The 24,369-nt window shown below is 48.7% G+C and overlaps 1 protein-coding gene and 1 pseudogene across 5 annotated transcripts; both read left to right on the top strand.

Annotated features, from left to right (window-relative positions):
• Positions 1-6,480, top strand: LOC147247049 (uncharacterized). 4 transcript variants are annotated; one of them, XM_086180569.1, is made up of 4 exons: positions 70-178; positions 349-451; positions 1,358-1,508; positions 4,709-6,480. In XM_086180569.1, exons 3-4 carry the CDS (start codon positions 1,418-1,420, stop codon positions 5,956-5,958), a joined length of 1,341 nt encoding a protein of 446 aa, XP_086036695.1. In that variant the 5' UTR covers positions 70-178; positions 349-451; positions 1,358-1,417; the 3' UTR covers positions 5,959-6,480. The 4 variants fall into 4 exon arrangements, with proteins under 4 accessions (XP_086036692.1, XP_086036696.1, XP_086036694.1 ...); XM_086180566.1 differs by lacking the exon at positions 349-451 and having other exon boundaries at positions 1-178; XM_086180570.1 differs by having other exon boundaries at positions 49-404.
• Positions 6,225-23,893, top strand: LOC147247048 (acetyl-coenzyme A synthetase 2-like, mitochondrial; annotated as a pseudogene). Its single transcript, XR_015109602.1, has 14 exons — positions 6,225-6,300; positions 8,774-8,863; positions 11,109-11,205; positions 11,403-11,601; positions 12,041-12,051; positions 15,292-15,430; positions 16,671-16,808; positions 17,068-17,160; positions 18,262-18,374; positions 20,806-20,930; positions 20,999-21,120; positions 21,298-21,361; positions 21,911-22,032; positions 22,182-23,893. The product of XR_015109602.1 is annotated as an acetyl-coenzyme A synthetase 2-like, mitochondrial (transcript).
• The last annotated feature ends 476 nt before the right edge of the window (positions 23,894-24,369 follow it).

Below are 24,369 nucleotides of genomic sequence, written 5' to 3'. Positions count from 1 at the left end.
GTTCCTGTAGCTGCTAGCTTTCTAACTGTTGACATTTTAGTTCCTGAACATGCCGGATCTAGCCGCCTTTAAAAGGCGTCTGAGGGCCGTCGTGAGCGGGCTGGCCCGGGCGCTGCTGGCGGGGGTCCCGACGACGGACACCAGCGGTTCTTTCCGCAAACAACACCCGGAAGCCGAGGTGAGGTCCGGCGGCCAGCCGCGGCTCGGCGGCCCCGCGGTAACTCTTTCGATCCCAGACGCTCCGCCAGCGACGTCTGACGTAGTCTGACGTAGTCTGGTGTCTGCATGCAGACGAATCAGCCGGTACCCGGTAAACGTGGATCAGCAGTGTTTTTCTCGACCAAACAGTGGCAGGAACGGACGCTAATGACACTCGGCGGCGGACCTGCGAGGGCCGGGAGTCGGTAGAGACCCGCAGCACACCGACACCGAGACACAAAAACGCACTCAGGTCAGGCGAAGCCAGTGACGTCACATTCCCTAACCCGCTCCATTTGGGTTGACATCATAGCTGATGGCAGTTTGTTATAAATGTTTTGGCAGTAAGGGGGCAGGGCACTGTGTTGTGTGACATCACAAACCTGTGTGACTTCAGTCTCTGTATGATCATTCAAATGATGTCTTAGCACATTGAAGCTCTCCAGGCAGAATCCTGACTGACATCATCACTGACATCATCACTGACATCATCTTGGTGGACCATAAATTTCATGTTCCATTTACCCCTGAACTGGGAGGTCGGATCAGGGAGTGATGTCACACCCAGGTTGACAAAGAGGGGGAAAAGCACCCTCAGCTCATCCTGGGTGCGTGTCCGTTCACCCCCGTGCTGACGGGGACCAGGCACGTGAACGTCACAGCACGACTGATTGGACCTGACACACATGGACGCAGAAGTCCGTTTCCCACATGTACCGCCATGACATCAACATTGTCCGCCACATATCAAGCTCCTCAAGTCAGTGCCCCCGTCTGGCAACAGCGCGCTTTTCCATGGGTGGAAAGTAACCTGTGCTGCTCACCTGAGCATTCAGTTGGAAAACCCTGTAACAGCACATTTTTCATCATGACTCACATGACTGATTCACAGAGCAGCCATTTTGAATTCTGTCTGGGTTGTCCAGTATCCCTGAGTCTCCCAGCAGGAAGCCCCCCAGGGGCTGTAACTTCTTAGGTCGACTGGAAGGCAGCAAAAGTCAGACTTGCAGTGTCAGTTCTGATGTCATAGAGTGACAGAACCTTCTAGAATCCCGGTGGCTATGAGGTCCAGTGTCAGCCATGATCCCCGAGAGTAGAACCGGTATCTGAATCACTGAAGACTCAGCTGGGTTCTTCATTCCCTTGCTTGTTCCTCCAGGATCAACTTGGCGTTCTGGTGGACTCACTGTGTGAAGACGCTGTCGAGGAGATCCTGAAGATGGTCCAGTCAGCAGCTGTGAAGCAAGACGAGACTCAGCCTCTGTTCGACCGGAGCAGAGGCGACGCCGTGATACCTCAGATGACAGATGGTGAGTAGGAAGCTGATTGGCCACTTGTCATGTGACACTTGAAGACATGGTGGTGGTTTGTTTATGTCTTCAAAAGGGTTTGTACTGTGGTGATTTTCTGTCAGGTGAGGCTGGCAGAGGTCAGACGTCATCTGAAGAGCAAATCAAGTCAATTCTATTTCTGCAGCACCAAACCCCAACCAAAGTCCTGTCCTGACTCTGTCCAAGTAGAGCAGGTCCAGCACCTCCCTCCTTCAATGAACCTCCACCCAACAATTCTCCATCAGCAGCACATCAACAGAAGGAAAGAGAGGGACAGAGATAAAGAGAGAGAGAAAGGAGGAGAGACTGATGGACAGAGACAAAGACAGAGAATGGAGGAAGACAGAGAGACAGAAGGAGAGAGAGGGACAGAGATAAAGAGAGAGAGACAGGAGGAGAGACTGATGGACAGAGACAAAGACAGAGAATGGAGGAGGACAGAGAGACAGAAGGAAAGAGAGGGACAGAAAAAGAGAGACGAAGAGAGAGAGAAAGGAGGAGAGACTGATGGACAGAGACAAAGACAGAATGGAGGAAGACAGAGAGACAGAAGGAAAGAGAGGGACGGAGATAAAGAGAGAGAAAGGAGGAGAGACTGATGGACAGAGACAAAGACAGAGAATGGAGGAAGACAGAGAGACAGAAGGAAAGAGAGGGACAGAGACAAAGAGAGAGAGAAAGGAGGAGAGACTGATGGACAGAGACAAAGACAGAGAATGGAGGAGGACAGAGAGACAGAAGGAAAGAGAGGGACAGAGAAAAAGAGAGACGAAGAGAGAGAGAAAGGAGGAGAGACTGATGGACAGAGACAAAGACAGAGAATGGAGGAAGACAGAGAGACAGAAGGAGAGAGAGGGACAGAGATAAAGAGGGAGAGAAAGGAGGAGAGACTGATGGACAGAGACAAAGACAGAGAATGGAGGAAGACAGAGAGACAGAAGGAAAGAGAGGGACAGAGATAAAGAGAGATAGACAGGAGGAGAGACTGATGGACAGAGACAAAGACAGAGAATGGAGGAAGACAGAGAGACAGATGGAAAGAGAGGGACAGAGATAAAGAGAGAGAGAAAGGAGGAGAGACTGATGGACAGAGACAAAGAGAGAATGGAGGAAGACAGAGAGACAGAAGGAAAGAGAGGGACAGAGAAAAAGAGAGATGAAGAGAGAGAGAAAGGAGGAGAGACTGATGGACAGACGGGGACGTGAGCAGGTGGAGCTACAGGTGGCAGCTGGAGCCTCTTCAGGTCTGGAGCCTCCTCCAGCAGCACCAGGATCTGGGATGAGGGGAGAAGAAGAGGAGTTAGTAACACGTCTGAGGACAGGAGGAGGAGAGAGAAGCCCAGTGCATCATGGGACATCCCAGCAGTCTGAGCCTATAGCAGCAGGTCTAAGGGCCAGCCTAAGCAGTCCTGACTATAAGCCTGATCAACAAGGAGGTCTTAAGTCTGCTCTTCAACCTAGAGAGGGGGTCTGGGTCCTGGACTGAAACTGAGAGACGGTTCCACAGGAGGGGAGCCTGATAGCTGAAGGCTCTGGCTCCATTCTACTGTTAGAACTCTAGGAACCAGCAGGAACCCTGCATCCTGGGAGTGAAGGGTTCTAGCTGGATCATAGGGGACTAGGAGCTCTGTCAGGGATGAAGGAGCCTGACTGTTGAGGACTTTGATGGTAGAAGGAGAATTTTAAATTCTATAGTTCAGTCAGCTGGTTTGTTCCATGTGGATCATTGATGAGTTCAGCTGAGTGTCGTCTGCATAGCAGTGAACATTAATGGAGTGTTTCCTGATCATGTGACCTAGAGGAAGCAGGTACAGGGTGAAGAGGACTGGTCCAAGCACAGACCCTTGTGGAACACCTGAACTGACTGTAGTGGTCTCAGAGGAACCATCATTAACTGGTACCACCTGAGATGACCTAGTAAATATGACCTGAACCAGTTTAGTGTGGTTCCTTTAATACCAGTGACAGGTTCCAGTCTCTGTAGAAGGATATGGTGGTCAGTGGTATCAAAGCTGCACTGAGATCTGATCAGACCAGCACAGAGACCAGTCCCTCATCTGGTACCAGTAGGAGGTCACTGGTACCTTTGACTAGTTCTGTTTCTGTGCTAGGATGAACCTGGAACCTGACTGAATCCTCCAATCAGCTGTTGCTGTGGAGAAGTCACAGAGCTGTTTAGCAACTGCTTTCTCCAGAACCTTGGAGAGAAAAGGAAGATGTGATGTTGGTCTGTAGTTGGTAGAACTTCTGGATCCAGGCTTGTTTTTTGAGGAGGGTTTAATTCCTGCTACTTTAAAGGACTGTGGGACGGAACCAGATACCAGCGCCACATTGATCATATCTAAGAGGGAGGGGCTAACGAGGGGAGAGAGTCTTGGAGCAGCTTAGTTGGGATGGGGTCTAGGAGACAGGTGGAGGTTTAGAGGAGGACATTATTGAACTGAGCTCATGAAGGCTGATGGGAGAAAAACTATCCAAGTGTGTGTCTGGTCCTCCAGCTGCCTCTAAGGTTCTGGGTTCTAGGAGCCATGTTGTCAGCTGATGGCAGCAGGAGAAGAAGTTTCTCTCTAATCAGGAGAATTTTGTCATTAAAGAAGTCCATGAACTCTTTGCTGCCCAGGGAAACAGGACTACTGGAGACCCACGTCAGCAAGATGGCCGTCGCTTCATCACGTTGGTTAGTGAGTGTCATCAGGTTCAGCCGTCCTCTTCTCCTGACTCCTTATCTGTTCTCCTGTCCACCTGCCCTCACCCCTGACCTTTCCGTTGGGGGTGAGGGCAGGTGGACAGGAACAGGAGTTGGGAGGGACCTTTCAAATGTACCCAAAGATTGATCATAAAGATGGCTGCTGAGAAAGCGTCTCCATCGCCCCCTGGTGGCTGGCTGCACTAGTGGTGCTAAATCCTGCACCCTCTTTGTGAGCAGATGGGACTTGAGCCAAAATAAGAAGCAGAAGTACAAAGAAGTATCTGGTTCTAAATGATCTCATCAACGAAGATGGCGAAGTCCTTGTCTGGATGGAGATGAGTCGTCCAGCTTTGCTCAAACGACCACTCACCGACGTGGGATGAGATCGTGTTACATTAATGTGAGACTATTCGGTTCAAAGATAAACTGATGGACCATCAGGTACTAGCGTCCTCTGCTGGCCTTTCACCTCTGTGGTCTTTGTTCACAGGTGAAAATGAAAGCGGCTCCATCGATATGCCAGGTGAAGTTTCCTCCCCGCCTCTGCAGGTGATGCATCCTGACCATGAGTACACGAAGACCTTTTCACTGCCGTCCTCCACCACCACAACAGGTCAGGATGGAGACTCAGGCAAGAGGAAGCTGAACTCAAGCATGTCAATAAACACGACCTTCAAGTGCTCGCACTGCAGGATGCTGTTTCCAAACACTGAGCGTCTCACCGACCACGAGAAGAAGTCGCACTCAGCGTGCTCGGTGTGCGGAGTGCCATTCACTGGCATCCTGAAGCTCCGCGAGCACCAGATGACGGAGCATAGGCTGCTGCCATACACCTGTGATTACTGCCCGAAGAGGTTCAACCACAAGGCGCACCGCGACCTGCACGTGAAGGCACGGCATACAGGGGAGAAGTCATGCCACTGTGATATCTGTGGAAAGGGCTACTCCGGCATCAGCGTGCTCAAAACCCACCGCCTGACTCACTTTCAGAAGACCTTCATCTGCGACGTGTGTGGGAAGAGCTTCTATCATGGCTGCCACCTCACCCGCCACAAGCTGGTACACCAGGAAGTGCGCCCATATCGGTGCAGCAGCTGTGGGAAGGGCTTCACGCAGGCTGAGAACCTGCGCAGCCACCAGCTGATCCACACCGGAGAGAAGCAGCTTTGCTCCATCTGTGGCAACCACTACCGCTGCCTGAAGAGCCACGTCATCAGGAAACACTCACACGAGCTGCCTGCAACTGAGCTACCAGCGCACAACGCCATCACCTGCGATGTTTGCCAGAAGAACTTCACCAACCTGTCGCAGTATAAGCTGCACAAGCAGCGCCACACGGGGGAGAAACCCTTTGGCTGTGATGTCTGTGGCAAGAGCTACCGTTGGAAGGAGCTACTGAGGGACCACCGCTACACCCACAGCGGTGAGAAGCCATATAGCTGCAGCCTCTGCTCCAAGACCTTCAGCTTAGCCACCAGCTTCGCCCGCCACCGCAGCATCCACAGCGACCAGAAGCCCTACAGCTGCCACACCTGCAGCAAACACTTCCGCCTGTTGAGCTTCCTGAAGGCGCACCTACAGACCAAAGCTCACCTGAAGCAGACGCAGCAGTCCAGCTTGACCTCCGACAGCTCAGGAGGTGGTGGACACAGCGGCTGCATCAGAAACGCTCAGGGTTCTGGTGGTTCTGATGAGGTCCACTCGCATCGTGAAGCAAATCTTCCACTTGTTGCTCGCTGAATAATGCAACACAATGCAACGCATCAAACTGCCAGACTACAGGACTGCGGTCACGCCACAGTCATCGTTGCCGTGGGAGAGTCCATTGGGGTGAACAAGTTCGATGGGCTTCTAACTTTCATCATACTTTTAGATCCTAAGTTGGCGCTCAAAGCTGCTAAGAAGCTGAAAAATGTACAAACATGAAAGTGTTGTAATATGATGACAGTTTGCTGAATATGAACCGATATTTGATTCCAGCAAGTTGTTATGTGAGAATCAAAATTATGTCTGAGGAGGAGGAGGAGGAGGAGGAGGAGTCAGACAAACAAAGCAACAGAGCCAAGAACCCTGCCTCAGCAGGTTCATTCACTCATCGACTTAAATCTTTGAAACAGAAACAAAGAAGCTGAATCGAAACAAACAGGTTTTTATTTGTGTTTAGATCTTTTCAATTGTCTTTACGTTTCTATAGAATGAGGTTGTTCACACCGGGATCTATTTGTTCGTTTGTCAGCAGAATTGTAAAGTGATCGATCAGTATTGACTTGATTGGTGTTCTTTTTATCGTCATACAGGTTTTTGTTTGCTTGCTTTTCTCCATCTGCTATTAATATTTGAAGTATGAAGTTAATTACTGTTCTCGTGGAGTTCCCCAGCTGGTCTGCAGGGGGCAGCAGGACACTGATACAGCCAACATCATCTCTAAATACATTATATTGTTGAATGATGTTGAGAAATTATTAGCAAACTATAGTTTGAGTTTTATTTCAGGTCTGTGATTTCTGAGTCTGTTTTCATCTGAAGTTTGACCTCAAACAGAAGAAACGATTGTCGGAGGAGGTGACGACATTCTTTTCCTCTTGATATTTTGAATATAAAATGTTGTTTGGACCTGAACCCCTCAGGGACACCTCTCTAACCAGATCTCTACTCTAGATGGTATCCCCCTGACCCTGAGGACAACTGCAAGGAAGCTTGGAGTCATTTTTGACCAGGACCTTTCCTTCAGCTCCCACATAAATCATGTGACCAGGACCGCCTTCTTCCACCTGCAGTATCACTAAGATTAGGAACATCCTTTCCCAGAGTGATGCTGAGAAACTGGTGCATGCATTCATCACTTCTAGGCTGGACCACTGCAACTCTCTCCTGTCAGGATGTCCCAACAACTCTCTAAAGAGTCTCCAGCTGGTCCAGAACGCTGCAGCCAGGGTTCTGATGGGAGTTAAGAAGAGAGAACACATCTCTCCACTTTAGCTTCTCTCCTTCCTGTAGGATCTAGAATCCACTTCAAAATCCTTCTGCTGACTCATCAGGCTCTCAATGATGAAGCTCCATCCTCTCTGAAAGAACTCATTAGTCCCTCCTGTCCCACCAGAGCACTCCGCTCCCAGAATGCAGGTCTGTTAGTGACTCCCAGTATCTCTAAAACAGACTGGGAGGTAGAGCCTTCAGGTACCGGTTCCTCTACTATGGAACCAGCATCTCTCCATGGGTCAGAGAGGCAGACACTCTGACTACTTTTAAGTCCAGGCTTAAGACTTTCCTTTATGACAGAGCCTTCAGTTAGGACTGGTTCAGGTAGCTCTGAACCATTGATAGCTATGCTGCTACAGGCTTTGACTTGTGGGGGACACATCAGGTTACATGGAGCCCTCCCCTTCTCTCCTCTCCCCTCCTCTACTCCCCTCCTCTCCTCCCCTCCACGTCCAATATGTGTGTCTACATATATATATGTGTATATATATATATATATATATATATATGAGTATATATATATATATATATATATATATATATGAGTATATATATGTGTATATATACACATATATCCATACATATGTGTGTATATACGTGTGTACATATGTGTGTATATACGTGTGTATATATGTGTATATATGTGTGTATATACGTGTGTATATGTGTGTATATACGTGTGTATATGTGTGTATATACGTGTGTATATGTGTGTATATACGTGTGTATATGTGTGTATATACGTGTGTATATGTGTGTATATATGTGTGTATATACGTGTGTATATATGTGTATATATGTGTGTATATACGTGTGTATATGTGTGTATATACGTGTGTATATATGTGTATATATGTGTGTATATACGTGTGTATATATGTGTATATATGTGTGTATATACGTGTGTATATGTGTGTATATACGTGTGTATATACGTGTATATATGTGTGTATATACGTGTGTATATATACACATATATACGTGTGTATATACGTGTGTATATGTGTGTATATACGTGTGTATATACGTGTATATATGTGTGTATATACGTGTGTATATTTTTTCTTTTCCATGACTTCTACCTTTTTATCTCTGTGAGAAGCCCTGAACCTTGTAAGTGCATTTAAGAACTGCAGCAAAAGGAGCTGCACTCCAGTTTCGTTGAATGCACGGTGACAATAAAGGCTTTTAATTTGATATCAACTCCGACAAAACAGCTGGACGTCCAGATGGTCATCATGGTAACAACATCACGTGACAATGGTAGTTTGAGGAGTGAAGGAGTGAGTGCTGGAGTCTCCGGACTGGTCCACTCCCTCCTGTCGACCCTGGACGGGCACCAACCTGCCTTCATATCTGGCGCACCTGAGCGCACCTGACACACGCGGATGTGCGCGTTTGAGATCAGCATGGCGGCTCAGACCGGACTCTGATGCTGAGCCGCTACAGAACCCCCGGCCCCCCGGGACAGCACCGGCGCTTGCTCTCCTCCACCGTCTCAGGCGGCTGGAGATCCCTGGTGTCTTGGCTGTCCCATTGGGACCTGTACCGGCTGTCGGTTACTGACCCGGATCAGTTGTGGGGCCCCCGTTCAAGCGGGTCCTGGACTGCGAGCTCCGCAGTGGGAGAATCAGCTGGTTCCTCGGAGGGAAGCTCAACGTGTCCAGTGAGCTGGTGTGGTAATCGGTCTACTGAGAGGTGGACGGTCGGGGTTCGCTTCCTATCTGACACTGCGTGTTTCTGACCCGGTAATAACACGGTAACACCACAATCGGTACTGTTGGTTTGAAGCTCCTGCTGCTGGTAAAAAGACGAGATAAAAGACTGCATTCCGGTAAAATTCCAGCAAGGAAGAAACCTGAGGAGTTTCAGAGCTGAACAGGGAACTGCCAAGTCGCTGGTTGTCTGCTCAGAAGGTTTCCAGCTCATCCGTTTTTGTTTTTGTTTTTTGATGTTGTTCTTTTAGAAAATGAAAATGTAAAAACTGATTTGGTGAAACAAAACACAAGAATTCTCGTCATATCTGCTTGTAAAAAAGGAATTTAGGAGACACAGCATCAAACTTCCTGTAGTTCATCTGATCAGAACTCCATCCAGAAAACTGGCCTTGAAAAATTGAGATGAGGTTGTCATGGTAACAGGCTTGACCGTTTGTCAAAACCACCATCACCAGAGGGGTCACACCCTGCAGCCTGGAGCACGATTGGCGTCACTGACACTGTTGGCCTCTTCTAGTTATTGAGAATTCTTTACTTTGGTTGCTGCTCCCAACTGATTCAACACCAGACGCCTCAGATGCGTCCAGCTGTCGCCACGGTGATGGTGGTCCCCTGCAGGTGGTGAACAGAAACGTGAGGCCTCAGAAGCACATGAACACCTGATCCGTCCGCGTTGCCGTGGCAGACACCAGCCAACAGTGTATGAAGGAACCTTTAGCGACATACGTTACCCAGCAACATGGAGTCCGCTTTATCAGCTGGAGATCGACATCCAGAACGGCAAATATTCCCACCTAAATCTTCTCTGTTGTTAATCCCCAATTGTTTTCCCTCTCTGGTAATAATCCAATAATATTTCAATAACGACGGCGGGATGATTCATGTCATATCGGATCTGATTAGGAAGGATTTTTGTTATATAAATGACTCCATAAACCTGCGGACACAAACAGGATCTTCAGTTTTAAATCCATTAAGGATTAATATTCAATCAGGTTTACGACACATGAGCACGTCAGCTCGCGTGAACGTGAGCTCCTCTCTGCTGCAGAAGGAGCAGCATCATGTGAATCCAGGAACACGGTAGGACGCGGACCTCTTATCCACGAGAGCAGTGGTTCTCAAACTTGAGTCAGTGATGGACCCCCTTTGAAATGTTCTTAGGCAAGTGGCCCTGACACGCGCCAAACACTTTGGCTAAGATAATCAAGAGGTGCAGTGCTGTGCCATCAGAGTCAGATTCATCAAAGTTGAACTACTTGTGTCAATCATCTGCCAGCCTCGGCTCATTTCTCCCCACCAAAAACAACAGTTCCTTGGGTGCCTACTTTCGGTACTTTGTCGGCTCGGGTTTTGCCTTCTTTTTCACTTGTTTCTTTAGCCACATCGCCATCGTTAAAGCGCGTCGTCGTGGCAACAGCAGGTTATTGACGAGTGATGCTGGATCAACGGGGAACAACAAACTAACTTTTGGGGAGAGTCCTTTTTTTAAGGGTATTAAATTGAATACTGAATCTAAAATTCAGTGTATGAACAGACATTTGTATTTTATCAAACTTTTTATGATATAATTATTTCTCAAGACCTAATTATTATTGGGATTACTGCTTGTTTTGAATATATATATATATATATATATATATACCCCCATTTGAGAGCCAGTACACTAGAGTATCTTTGTGAAGTATTTCAAATACCAAGCACATAGAAAGTGGTATTGAGTTATTTGATCCTGATATGAGTGTAAAGGCGGTCTCCATCATTTACTCCCATGTAAAATTGGTTCATTAGAAAGTCAGAGATGTAGTATAAGTACAGTGAAATGCAGTTTTCTGTAAACCAGTAAGAAGACATTATTTTCAGTGAGTGCACTGAATGACAGAAACATAATTTTGGTCTGTGGTGAAAATATCACTTCCTACTTGGTGGCACGACAGGACACAAACCATGGACAGAGACTCTGTACCAGAGGACCAGCACGTTCATGAAATCATCATGTCAGTCATTGTCTGCAGACGTGTCCCTGCAGGTGTCTGTGCAGGTGTCTGTGCAGGTGGTTCTCTGCAGGTGTGTCTGCTTTCATTGACTGATTGTTGATGAACTACATGTGAATCATGTCTTGTGATAACATGCTAATTATCCATGGTCACTTTTATGCTGACGTGACGTTTATTGACGTCTTCTGTCTGTCAGTCAACTGTCTGAATGTCCATGTTGAAGACAATCCACAACGAGTGGCTCTTATCTGGGAGAGAGACCAACCTGGGACGGAGGTGACGCTCACCTACAGGTACAACCTCACTTGATTTTCATCACAATCTTATCAGTATACAGTACATTAAATACTTAGAGAAGACTGTAGTACTACAGGAACGAGCAAAGTAGTGGTGGTTGAAAGGATGGTACATAGTTTGTTTTTTTTTCAAGAAAAACGATATGAAGAAAACAAACCAGAGCAGGATCTTGCTCATGATGGTGTGTCATCAGGGAGCTGCTGGAGACCACCTGCCGCCTCGCCAACACCCTCAAGTGTCATGGGATCCAAAAGGGAGATAGAGTGGTCTTTACATGCCTGTCTCACCGCTGGCAGTGGCGGCCATGTTAGCATGCACGCGCATTGGTGCAGTGCACACTGTGGTGTTCGCAGGCTTCAGCTCTGAGGCCCTGGCTGGGAGGATCCAGGATGGTGAGTCTGGTCTAATGGTGCTCACATTTATGTCAGTACAGTCTGATGAGCAGCAGACAAAGATGCTGCTGTGTGTAACAGTGGTTAGCGTTGTTGCCCTCACCTGCAGAGGTCACACTCACGGCGTCTATAACACCTGTGTATTGGGAACAGTTGCTGTTTGACTGAAACCCTAACATCACACACACACACACACACACACACACACACACACACACACACACACACACACACACACACACACAAGCCAGCACTCACATTTATACTTCAAGCCAGTTCATGATCAGGGTGGTGGAGTGTTTAAAAAGAAGAAAATGCTAACTTCCTTAGCTCACCTGCCCTATCACTGAGCTTCTTCTGGACTTCGCCGTTGCCTCATGATGCTGCATCACTGAATGTGTTGCGTCTCAGTGGTAGATGGTGCTGTGACACCTGCCAGGCTCCAGAGAGGTGAGAGTAGAGCGGTGGATCATTAACGTTGTCGTATTTTCAGGAACTGTGTTCTATCGCTAGAGGACTGCGAGGCTACAATCTTCTTCTTGTACACTGAACTGTGGTATCAGCTGTAAATGCTTCATTTCTTTCATATTATCTCTCACCTGCCGTATCTTATGAGAATGAAATAATGGCTCAGAGAGACGGTAAGAGAATGTATTAAAGCATCAATTTATTTGATGTGAGTCGGACATGCCTGGAACACCTCCTGAGGGAGGCGTCCTCTCCAGATGCCTGAACCACCTCCACTGACTCCTCTACCTGGAGGAGTAGCAGCTCTACTCTGAGTCCCTCCTGAATGACTGAGCTTCTCACCCTGTCTCTAAGGGAGAGCCCAGCCTCCCTGAGGAGGAAACTCATTTCAGCCGCTTGTATTCAGGATCTTGTTCTTTCAGTCATTACCCAGAGCTCATGACCACAGGGGAGGGTTGGAACGTAGACTGACAGGTAAACTGAGAGCCTCGCCTTTTGGCTAAGCTCCCTCTTTACCACAACAGACTGGTTTAGCACCCGCATCACTGCGGACGCCGCCCCAATCCGCCTGTCAATCTCCCGCTCCATCCTACCCTCACTCGTGAACAAGACCCCGAGATACTGAACTCCTCCACCAGGGGCAGGACCTGAAACTCATCCATCTTTTTTCTGCCAGAAGAAACTATCCCTCCATCCATCATCCATCATCCATCCATCCATCCATCCATCCATCCATCATTCATCCATCCATCCATCATCCATCATCCATCCATCCATCCATCCATCATCCATCCATCCATCATCCATCATCCATCCATTCATCATCCATCCATCCATCCATCATCCATCCATTCTTTTATCATCCATCCATCCATCCATCCATCATCCATCCATCCATCCATCATCCATCCATTCTTTTATCATCCATCCATCCATCCATCCATCATCCATCCATCCATCCATCCATCATCCATTCATCCATCCATCATCCCTCCATGTTCTCCCTCTCCTCCTGTTGAGGGTGGTGGGGGTGGAGCCTATCCCAGCAGCCTTCCCCCTGGACAGGTCACCAGTCCATGGCAGGGCCAACACATAGAGACAGACAACCATTGGCTCTCCCAGCCACGCCTACGGTCAATTTAGAGTCTGGATTAACCTGGTCCCTCTTGATGTCTTTGGACTGTGGAGGAAGCTGGAGTACCAGAGAGAACCCAGCAGGAACAGGGAGAACATGGAGACTCACCCAGAAAGACCCCGTGCTGCAGCCGGGGCTCCACCCACAACCTTCTTGATGGGGGCCACAGTGAGGACCACTGCTCCACCTACAACCTTCTTGATGGGGGCCACAGTGAGGACCACTGCTCCACCCACAACCTTCTTGCTGGGGGGCCACAGTGAGGACCACTGCTCCACCCACAACCTTCTTGCTGGGGGGCCACAGTGAGGACCACTGCTCCACCGGGCCGCACCAGAAGAAACTATTAAGGCAATTTCATGATGTGAGTGTCTATAGAGAGCAAAGACTGACAGCAGATGTCTTCGGCCTGGACAGAACCTCTGACACCACCTGACCAATGTGCGTCCCTGGTCGGCAGCTATACAAATGTATTAGTGTCAATGATATTTTGGGAGCATCCAATGTCTCCTGGAGGTTTGAATGAAGTTCTGAGTGTTTGAATGAGAGGTCTTTGTCCACTGTAGACTGTTAATGAGGACGCAGACACAAAGAAGAGTGATTCCACAAGAACCCAACAAAAGTGTCACTGTTGGTCCTCAGAGGGAGGAGAATGAGGAGGAGACAACTATTAGCTGTTCTCTGATACGCAACTGAAAACATATGCTTCGTGTGTGTTTGTATGTTGATGACAATTGGATAAAACAGCACAACACCAGCGTAACCCCCTGTAGATGCCAAATATCATGCTAACTTTTATAGCAGCCTAGCTCAATTGTTGGGATGCAGCAAGACAACAATGCTGCTTTTATCTGGCAAACTGCTGCACACGTGCCAGACAGACACACGCTGGGATGCCTCCTTGCTACTCTCCTCACATTAACTTAGGTGGCCATTTTGTTGCTCCTCAAAACAACAGATTCATTGTTGTGCCTTCCAGCATAAATGATAGAAGGAGCTGAAAAGAGAAGTCTCTGTTCTCACACAGTACAGCAAACATCCACTAGGTGAGATCACATGTGCCGCAGGGTGCCGGCTCACGTTCATCCCCTACTTGAGACATTCTGTCGTTACAGCAGCTTGGGGGGAAAGACAGAAAATAGTGCAACTTAAATAAGATAGATAGACAAGCTAGAAATATACATACACAAAGAGTATAAAAATAATAAACAGGATAAGTTTCTACACAACTGCTGGTTTCATATTGCAGATATGAATGACAGTATGGTTGAAGTATTGCACAACAAAGCTTCGTGCGAAGACAAAAAGACTAACATGGTTGATATGTAACTTGCAGTGAACGGTGCAGTGCAGACGAACAGAGGAGGTGGGAACCTTCAGACGCTTTCCTGTTGAAAGCCTGACGGCTGATGGGAGGGAGGAAGGTGTGCAAAGGTATCTGAGGACATACTCATTTAAGGAGACGTAGCCGTATATGAGGACACAGACATTTATTTGTGGACATGGCGGTACATGTGGACAAAGGGATAAGTAAGAAAAGGTGACAGGGACAGACACTTTCTTGAGGCCTGATCAATTTTTCATGGAGGGAAATCTTTTATTAGAACTTCTCATGATATTGGACGCCGTAGCAAACAGAGGCATCTGAGGCACCTTCTTCATCTACGACCGTCTTCGTGATCCGGCGTAAGTTGGACAGGAGATTTCTCCTCTTTGACGAGGGATGCAACAGTGTTTCTTGCTCACAGGTTTTGGCGAGTGAACGTGTCAGCAGTGTTTACAGACAATTGACTCAAATACTCAAACCCTGAAAATCGATCAGGTCTGAGCTTCTGGATCGAGCCAGCTGCAGCCCCACCCCCACCCATTACAATAGTACACATGTAATGGGTGGGGGTGGGCTAAAAACAGAGGACATGTAACTAAGTTGTGCAATTTTACAACACCGACTGTTGTTAGCTGAACAGCTAACAACAAACGAACAACTTGACTTCTGATCTTTTGTAGTCAGAATCCGGCTCTCATTGCAGCTCCGAGCTGTCTTTCTGAAAGTTTCCTTTCATCAAATAAGTGTGTCGTTGTTCCAGTTTGTGTTTGACTATCAGGAGGGCGATGCGTTTGGCTGTGTGGCCTGGATAACGGGACACAGTTGTGTTGTCTACAGGCCACTTTGTAATGGTGCCACCACTGTGCTGTTTGAGAGCACACCTGTATTTCCAAACCCAGGTAAGGCCAGCACTTCATACGCTCACCAGAGCTCTGCCAGATGAGGGTCTGACCTGACAGACACCACATCCATGTCATGTCATAAATTAGATGAACATTTTTCATTCCTGAAAACATTTGATGAAAATGAGTCTTAGGAGATGAACAGTAGGTGGTGCTGATTCTCCACTGCAATCTTTTTGTCTCTCCTCCCTGCTTCTCTGCATGGCTCCCTGTCAGATTCAGAACAGAATTTAAAATTCTCCTTCTACCATCAAAGTCCTCAACAGTCAGGCTCCTTCATCCCTGACAGAGCTCCTAGTCCCCTATGATCCAGCTAGAACCCTTCACTCCCAGGATGCAGGGTTCCTGCTGGTTCCTAGAGTTCTAACAGTAGAATGGAGCCAGAGCCTTCAGCTACCAGGCTCCCCTCCTGTGGAACCGTCTCCCAGTTTCAGTCCAGGACCCAGACCCCCTCTCTAGGTTTAAGAGCAGACTAAAGACCTCCTTGTTGATCAGGCTTATAGTCAGGACTGCTTAGGCTGGCCCTTAGATCTGCTGCTACAGGCTCAGACTGCTGGGATCTCCCATGATGCACTGGGCTTCTCTCTCCTCCTCCTGTCCTCAGACGTGTTACTGACTCCTCTTCTTCTCCCCTCATCCCAGATCCTGGTGCTGCTGGAGGAGGCTCCAGACCTGAAGAGGCTCCAGCTGCCACCCGTAGCTCCACCTGCTCACGTCCCCGTCTGTCCATCAGGCTCTCCTCCTTTCTCTCTTTATCTCCGTCCCTCTCTTTCCTTCTGTCTCTCTGTCTTCCTCCATTCTGTCTTTGTCTCTGTCCATCAGTCTCTCCTCCTTTCTCTCTCTCTTTATCTCTGTCCCTCTCTTTCCTTCTGTCTCTCTGTCTTCCTCCATTCTCTGTCTTTGTCTCTGTCCTGCTCTCCTGCTCTCTCTCCGTCCCCACTGATCCTGGATCTGCTCCACCTTCCTGCTGGTAAAGGAAGGTTCTGGTGGCTGCTGTTGCAGGATGTGCTGCTGATGGAGAATTGTTGGGTGGAGGTTCATTGAAGGAGGGAGGTGCTGGACCTGCTCTACTTGGACAGAGTCAGGACAGGACTTTGGTTGGGGTTTGGTGACGCACAAATAAAATTGACTTGACTTTTTGGTGCCAGTTACAAGAGGTTTGCATTGTAACAAAACAAAGTGGCTGGTCGATCAGCCTCTGGACATGAGAAGGTGTCACATGTGTCCTGTGTTCCAGGACGGTACTAGGAGACTATCCAGCGTTTGAAGATCTCTCAGTTCTACGGAGCTCCAATGGCGCTGCGACTGCTGCTGAAGTACAATGAAAGCTGGGTGAAGAGATACGACCGCTCGTCTCTGAGGATGCTGGGATCAGGTTAGGCTGGACGCTCCTGTCCTCAGTGGAGAAAGTTGTGAAGCAAAGACTTCCTCATTTCTGAGAAACAGCAAAAAACTCTGTTCCCATGTAAATAGGAAAGAAAATCTTAAAAAACATAACCCCTAAAAAAAATGCAGTTGGTGACAGCTGGTCCACAGCTTTGTGTGTGTGTGTGTGTGTGTGTGTGTGTGTGTGTGTGTGTGTGTGTGTGTGTGTGTGTGTGTGTGTGTGTGTGTGTGTGTGTGTGTGTGTGTAGTTGGAGAGCCAATAAACCATGAGGCCTGGCACTGGTTCCATACTGTGGTTGGAGATGGACGATGTCCTCTGGTGGACACCTGGTGGCAGACAGGTGAGACACACATTCGCAGAACCTCCCTCTTAGTAGAGCAGGAATAGAACCTCCCTCCTAGTAGAGCAGGTCTAGAACCTCCCCCCTTGTAGAGCAGGAGTAGAACCTCCCTCCTAGCAGAGCAGGTCTAGAACCTCCCCCCTTGTAGAGCAGGAGTAGAACCTCCCTCCTAGCAGAGCAGGAGTAGAACCTCCACCCAACAATCCTCCATTAACCAGTACATCTGAGGCAGCAGAAATGAGAACCTTCCTTTACCTGCAGGAAGGTGGAGCAGATCCAGGATCAGTGGGGAGAGAGACAGAGGACAGGAGAGTTGAGACACACAACAACAATCATAGTGAACTAGCTATCAGTAATAGGACAGAGGGAGCGAGCAGCCCAGTGCATCACGTGAGATCACCACCACTCTAGACCTATCGCAGCAGAGCTAGGGGGCGGAGCTAATCTGAGCCCTCTCAACCGTCAGCTCAGTTGTGGTGGTAGGCTCTCCAGTCCAGATGGAAACACTGACCTGTGAGTGTACCACCAGAATCCAATTTATGTTTTTTTCCTTTGAATTTTGGGTTTAATTGACAGCTCTGTTGTGGGGGACAGTGAGTCGTCTCTTTAGGCTGGAGTCTCTCCCCGTATCCCTCCTGTGGAGCTCCGTTGGCCAGCTCGCCGTCAGCAGTCGTCACTCATGCTGGACACAGATGGGATCCTTTAGTTTTTTGTGTTCTGACAGTAAATACATCTGATTTTCTTTTTACTGGAGCTTTAAACCTGATTTGATTGACTATCACTAGAACATCTGCTGCTCAGCAGAGAATGAATTAAGATCAACACCCCCAAGTGTGTGTGTGTGTGTGTGTGTGTGTGTGTGTGTGACCTAATTCCTGGACAGTCAGCATGGGTTGTTTGTAAATCATTTAAAACTCTCTGCCAGCTGCTTCCTTCTCTTGAAAAGAAATCTCAATAAATAAAGGAAATGAAATAAAATGTATCTGAGGCGAGCTAACAGGTGCTAGCATCTCTGTAGAGTTACATCATAGCATGGTCAACGCCTCCATCCCTGCGACTTTTCTCCTGGTCTTCATCCCAGGTGTGTCTGTCTTCTCGTAGAAACCGGTGGAATCTGTGTTGCCCCTCAGCCAGCAGAGAAAGGAGCACTGATTGTCCCAGCGTAGGCCATGAGGCCGTTCTTCGGGATCCACCTGGTTCTCATGGGTGAGAAGGTGAGTGAAGTCGGTGTGTGAGTGTGTAGGTCACCTGTCCTGTGTGGCTGTCACAAGGGGACTTGGCGTTCAACAACATTGTTTCTTGTGTGTAAATGATTATGAACATCATTCTTGTTTACAACATCACTTGTGAACGTGACATGTGGAGAGCGTGTGAGAACATTGGAGAACACTGGTGTCAGCAGATTGACACCAGTGAATCATGAGGAATTCTGTTTCTAAGACTTTCAGGGTCCAGTGCCGTCTCCAGATTTCCTACAATCCCACCATGCTGCTAACCCCACTTCACCTCTTGACACGAGGTCAAACAAGCCCTCCAGTGACACTCGCACTCTTCTTCACTTTAATCTTTCAGTTAAAAGCGGCTGAAGCATCTGTTCCCTCAACTAAATTAATCATCTGTTAGTCTCCCACCACGCCGGTCTGATGACTTCCAGGGTTTCATTCAGGCCACCAGCAGAAGCATCATGCTGGTCACTGCCACCCTCACTGCTGTCCTGTCAGACGCACTCATGAGCAGACCACTGTTACCACAGAGCGTAGGTGGTGCCTCCTGAGCTCACCTGCACCCGTCTTGACACACCTGAGTGTCTCTCTGTGTGTCCTCAGATCCACCAGAGCTCCATCTCCCTGCACCAACCGCCACCTGCATCATCCCCCCACCCTCCCCCTTTTATCTCCTACTGTTACACCGGCCTGCGCTCCCCTCCCATGAACCAGTCTACCATCCAGTCCCCCATCAAGCTGGCTTGCTCTCCCTGCCTCCCCTCCCATGAACCAGTCTACCATCCAGTCCCCCATCAAGCTGGCTTGCTCTCCCTGCCTCCCCTCCCATGAACCAGTCTACCATCCAGTCCCCCATCAAGCTGGCTTGCTCTCCCTGCCTCCCCTCCCATGAACCAGTCTACCATCCAGTCCCCCATCAAGCTGGCTTGCTCTCCCTGCCTCCCCTCCCATAAACCAGTCTACCATCTAGTCCCCCATCAAGCTGGCTTGCTCTCCCTGCCTCCCCTCCCATGAACCAGTCTACCATCCAGTCCCCCATCAAGCTGGCTTGCTCTCCCTGCCTCCCCTCCCATGAACCAGTCTACCATCCAGTCCCCCATCAAGCTGGCTTGCTCTCCCTGCCTCCCCTCCCATGAACCAGTCTACCATCCAGTCCCCCATCAAGCTGGCTTGCTCTCCCTGCCTCCCCTCCCATAAACCAGTCTACCATCTAGTCCCCCATCAAGCTGGCTTGCTCTCCCTGCCTCCCCTCCCATGAACCAGTCTACCATCCAGTCCCCCATCAAGCTGGCTTGCTCTCCCTGCCTCCCCTCCCATGAACCAGTCTACCATCCAGTCCCCCATCAAGCTGGCTTGCTCTCCCTGCCTCCCCTTCCATGAACCAGTCTACCATCCAGTCCCCCATCAAGCTGGCTTGCTCTCCCTGCCTCCCCTCCCATAAACCAGTCTACCATCCAGTCCCCCATCAAGCTGGCTTGCTCTCCCTGCCTCCCCTCCCATGAACCAGTCTACCATCCAGTCCCCCATCAAGCTGGCTTGCTCTCCCTGCCTCCCCTCCCATGAACCAGTCTACCATCCAGTCCCCCATCAAGCTGGCTTGCTCTCCCTGCCTCCCCTCCCATGAACCAGTCTATCATCCAGTCCCCCATCAAGCTGGCTTGCTCTCCCTGCCTCCCCTCCCATGAACCAGTCTACCATCCAGTCCCCCATCAAGCTGGCTTGCTCTCCCTGCCTCCCCTCCCATGAACCAGTCTACCATCCAGTCCCCCATCAAGCTGGCTTGCTCTCCCTGCCTCCCCTTCCAGAAGCTTCCTTCTTCAACTGTTATTAACATTTCCATGTTTCCTCCATTCTGTGTTATAAACTGTTTTCTTGTCTGTACCAACAACTCCTGCACGTCTGTCCCTCCTGGTGAGGGATCCTCCTCCCCTCCTCACCCTGAGGTTTCTCCCATTTTTCCCTGTTCAAGGTTTTCTATGGAGTTTCTCCTCAGTCGATGTGAGGCTCTGAGGGCAGAGGATGTTGTTATGATGCCATGAAGCCTGGAGACAAACTGGTGGGGAAAACAGGCCACAAAGAAAACTGCCTTGGCTGAGCTCGACACACCTGAACATGAATTTTCTGAGATCTTAAATTCATAATTTCATGACATGTTTTGAAGAAGTTTTGCACCTTAGCAAGTGACGATGGCTGTATTCTTTGGTCCTTGTCTTTTCATTAGCTTGTAATTTTGTTTAACAACACTTTTCACGTTGCTGAATTTCTTGTTGAACGTGTAAAAAATTCTAAACAACTCAGTGGAAAGAAAGTCATGTTGAAAGTGACCAGAAAACCTCAGAATTATGAAGAGATTTCTAAAGGTTAAAGGTCAGATGACTGCTAGTCTTAATGTGCCTTCATCCTTGGTCTGGTTTGTTTCCAGGGCACACCTCTGTCAGGTAACTCTGTGGCTGCAGCTCTGTGCATCAGCCAGCCGTGGCGTGGAATGGCGGAGCATCTGCGGAGACCACCAGAGGTTCTTTGACACCTACTCCAAACCATCTCCTGGTCAGTGGTAATAAAAGCTTTCACTGGGTTTCCGATGCTGCTCTGTTCTTGACGCTCTTCTCTCTCAGGTTATTATTCTACCAGTGACGGAGCGTTCCGCTCGGAAGACGGCTACGACCAGATAACCGGCCGAATGGATGATGTCATCAACGTCAGCAGTGATAGAGGATGTTCTGGTGAGACAAGAGAAGTTACAGACAGAATTCTCCTCTGTCACTGACATCATGTCACATGATGTTACAAGATATCGTCAAGTATGAGGTGTGAGGTGAAGAGGAGAGAGGCTGAGGAGCCCTGACAGAGCTGGGACGCTGCACATTCATGAATTTGTCACCTGATGATCATCATCATCACCATCGTTTTCTAGGATGAACACTCTGCGGTTCCAGAGACGGCTGTGGTCGGAATCCCTCACCCCATCAAAGGAGAAAGTCACAACCTTGCTGACCTTGGTAAAGAAATCGTCGTCAGTGATGATGTCATCATATCTGTCAGTCACCTGGTGCTTTGTTCTGATCACAGCTGTGTTAATGCTGATAATCAATATTAGCAATGACATCACGTGACAATGATGATGTGAGGTCATGAAATAAGAAGGGAGGTGAGAGGGCGGTACAATGACATGATAGTCATAATGATGAGCAATAATATCCTATAAAAGTGTCTGTTACAATCAGATGATCAAGAATCAATCATTATCTTAGATATTTGATATTGTCTCTGAGTTCCTCAATATCCAAATGTCCCTCTGATTTTTGGTGGCCTTCGCCATTGTGGTGGCGTTCTGCTGCCACCTGCTGGTGTACACAAGCTTTGGCATTTGTTCTGAAATCAAACAATAGTCATGTTTGACTGAGGACAGATCAATAATCATTCTCTTCCGTTGGTCATTCATGTCAAGAAGTAGTGTACGTGTGTGTGTGTGTGTGTGTGTGTGTGTGTGTGTGTGTGTGTGTGTGTGTGTGTGTGCACCCTCTCAGTGCCGTTTGCCTTCGTGGTCATTAAGGATGGCTGTAACAATGATATCGCCACTGTCCTGCTGCAGCTCCAAAAACTTGTCGCTGCTGAGATCGCCAAGTACGCCATCCCCGAGCACTTCCTGGTGAGAACCTTTACACAAACTTTGACCTCAGGAATTAATTCTGCTGGTGAAACGTCTCAAAAAAGTAAATAACTTAACAGGAACGAGCAGTCGATTGATCGTTCATTCCGATCAACCAATCAGGTGTGTGGTAACGATGTGTCTGTCAGGTGGTCAAGCGGCTTCCGAAGACTCGCTCTGGGAAAATCATGCGGCGGATCCTGAGGAAGATCGCCGTGGAGACAACAGGAGACCTGGGTGATGTATCGACCCTGGATGACCCTGCTGTGGTGCAGGAGATCCTGGAGGCCCACAAGCAGTACAGGAAGCAGGAGGAGAAGAAGGAGTAGGGGGAGGGGCTGAGTGGTTCTGTTGCTGTGGATGACATGGAGGTATGGAGGTCATGACCTCTCTGACATCATGTCTCAGAGGAAGGAAGGTTGTGATCAAAGATGTCTGACCTGTGATGACGGCAGCTGCATCAATTCAATCAATTCGGAATCAAATGATCGCGTTAATTAGTTGTGGGTGAAAAACCCTCAAATGTTTGAGTCATGTGACAGTTTGCTCTTTGATGACTTTAAATGATTCACCAATGGTGAGGACAACCACAGGAGAGGAGGCGGGAAACACAGCAGCCACCTCTGTCCATCTTGATGACATTGAGTCCAGAGGCGATGGCGGTGGCGGTGGTGAAGGCTTTGCTGGTATCGAACTTCTGATGAAAACATAAGTTTCATAAAACAATGAGGTTCTCAGTTTCAGTGGTGAAATCATCTGTGCAGTCAGCAGTGAAGGCTGAACTCTGTTGGTCATCTGATTCTATCTACACGTTCCAATTTCTGATGCCCCGCCTCTGAGTAACCTCTTCCTCACACCTAAGGTGATGATATGTGAACACGTGATTGCTTGTGAATCAGAATGGAACCTGAACAAAGTGAACTCTCGTCTGATTCAGGATCTCTTTGTGTGTGTCGTACTTCTCAAAACGGCAGTTCAGCAGAGGGGGCGGAGCATTAGTGCCGCTGTCGCAGGCTGCTTCCATCATAACCACGCTCCTCAAGAATTAATTTTGAATGAACACGTCGTTGATCTATGACATCATCAGCTGGTCAGTGTCATCATCATCACTGCTGAAGCCATCATCAAATGCCTCATCTGTTAAGGTTTCTGCTGATGTCACATGTGAAGTCACATGTCACACCAACGACATACCTGATTGGTTTTTCTTGATTGATGGTCCAGCAATGTGGGGAAGATGTGGTCTCCCTGCCCCGCGATGTGCTGGATTTACAAAGCAGGACCCGCTGAGGAAGATCGATACGAATCACACAGATGTCTTCAGTCCTCGGTTCTCTGTACTACTCAGACAAAGGTCTGATGGTTTCAGTGGTTCTGCACAGAATAACACTGTAAATCAGACAAACATGTCAGATATCTATAAGAAACAAACCAGGCACATGCAGGAACTGTGTACTCCATTGCTTCTCAACTGTATGAAAATATAAGTATGTACAGATCATACAACCTGCAACAGCAGCTAAACGATGTGACCACTGTACACGACAAACTAGCACAGCATAAAGCATCTTGAGCAGTGAATAAATGACCATCAGCAATGAAACACCACCCTCTATCGGTCATACACATGCACAGGATCAATGCGGTGGCTAAATCCTCTGATGAACATGAGCGTAAATTCAAGCTGCGAGCAGCGTTGTGAGGGCCTGAGCCCTGGCCTGAACCCCAGGGTGTCCTGGTCCAGGGTGGAGGCCTTGTAGTTGAGGAGTTAGAAGCCTGAGTCTGATCAGAGAGTGAGAGCAGAGCTGAGAGCTGGCCCTTTAAGAACCCCTCCCCCACTGCTCTGTCTTTGATCTGTGCTAGAGTGAGAGCAGAGCTGAGAGCTGGCCCTTTAAGAACCCCTCCCCACTGCTCTGTCTCTGATCTGTGCTAGAGTGAGAGCAGAGCTGAGAGCTGGCCCTTTAAGAACCCCTCCCCCACTGCTCTGTCTCTGATCTATGCTAGAGTGAGAGCAGAGCTGAGAGCTGGCCCTTTAAGAACCCCTCCCCACTGCTCTGTCTTTGATCTGTGCTAGAGTGAGAGCAGAGCTGAGAGCTGGCCCTTTAAGAACCCCTCCCCCACTGCTCTGTCTCTGATCTGTGCTAGAGAGAGAGCAGAGCTGAGAGCTGGCCCTTTAAGAACCCCTCCCCCACTGCTCTGTCTCTGATCTGTGCTCGAGAGAGAGCAGAGCTGAGAGCTGGCCCTTTAAGAACCCCTCCCCACTGCTCTGTCTTTGATCTGTGCTAGAGTGAGAGCAGAGCTGAGAGCTGGCCCTTTAAGAACCCCTCCCCCACTGCT

This window comes from Aulostomus chinensis, chromosome 16 (assembly GCF_037954235.1).
Source record: "Aulostomus chinensis isolate RoL2024-O1b breed Wild chromosome 16, RoL_Achi_v1.0, whole genome shotgun sequence".
NCBI lineage: Eukaryota > Metazoa > Chordata > Actinopteri > Syngnathiformes > Aulostomidae > Aulostomus > Aulostomus chinensis.
Note: the sequence above shows the minus strand (reverse complement) of the source record. Positions and strands in the feature narration are given on the sequence as shown.

Coding starts and splice junctions, on each gene's coding strand:
- LOC147247049 (XM_086180566.1), top strand. CDS start 50: ATGCCGGATCTAGCCGCCTTTAAAAGGCGTCTGAGGGCCGTCGTGAGC. Junction 179..1,357: donor AACAACACCCGGAAGCCGAG/GTGAGGTCCGGC, acceptor TTGTTCCTCCAG/GATCAACTTGGCGTTCTGGT. Junction 1,509..4,708: donor GATACCTCAGATGACAGATG/GTGAGTAGGAAG, acceptor CTTTGTTCACAG/GTGAAAATGAAAGCGGCTCC.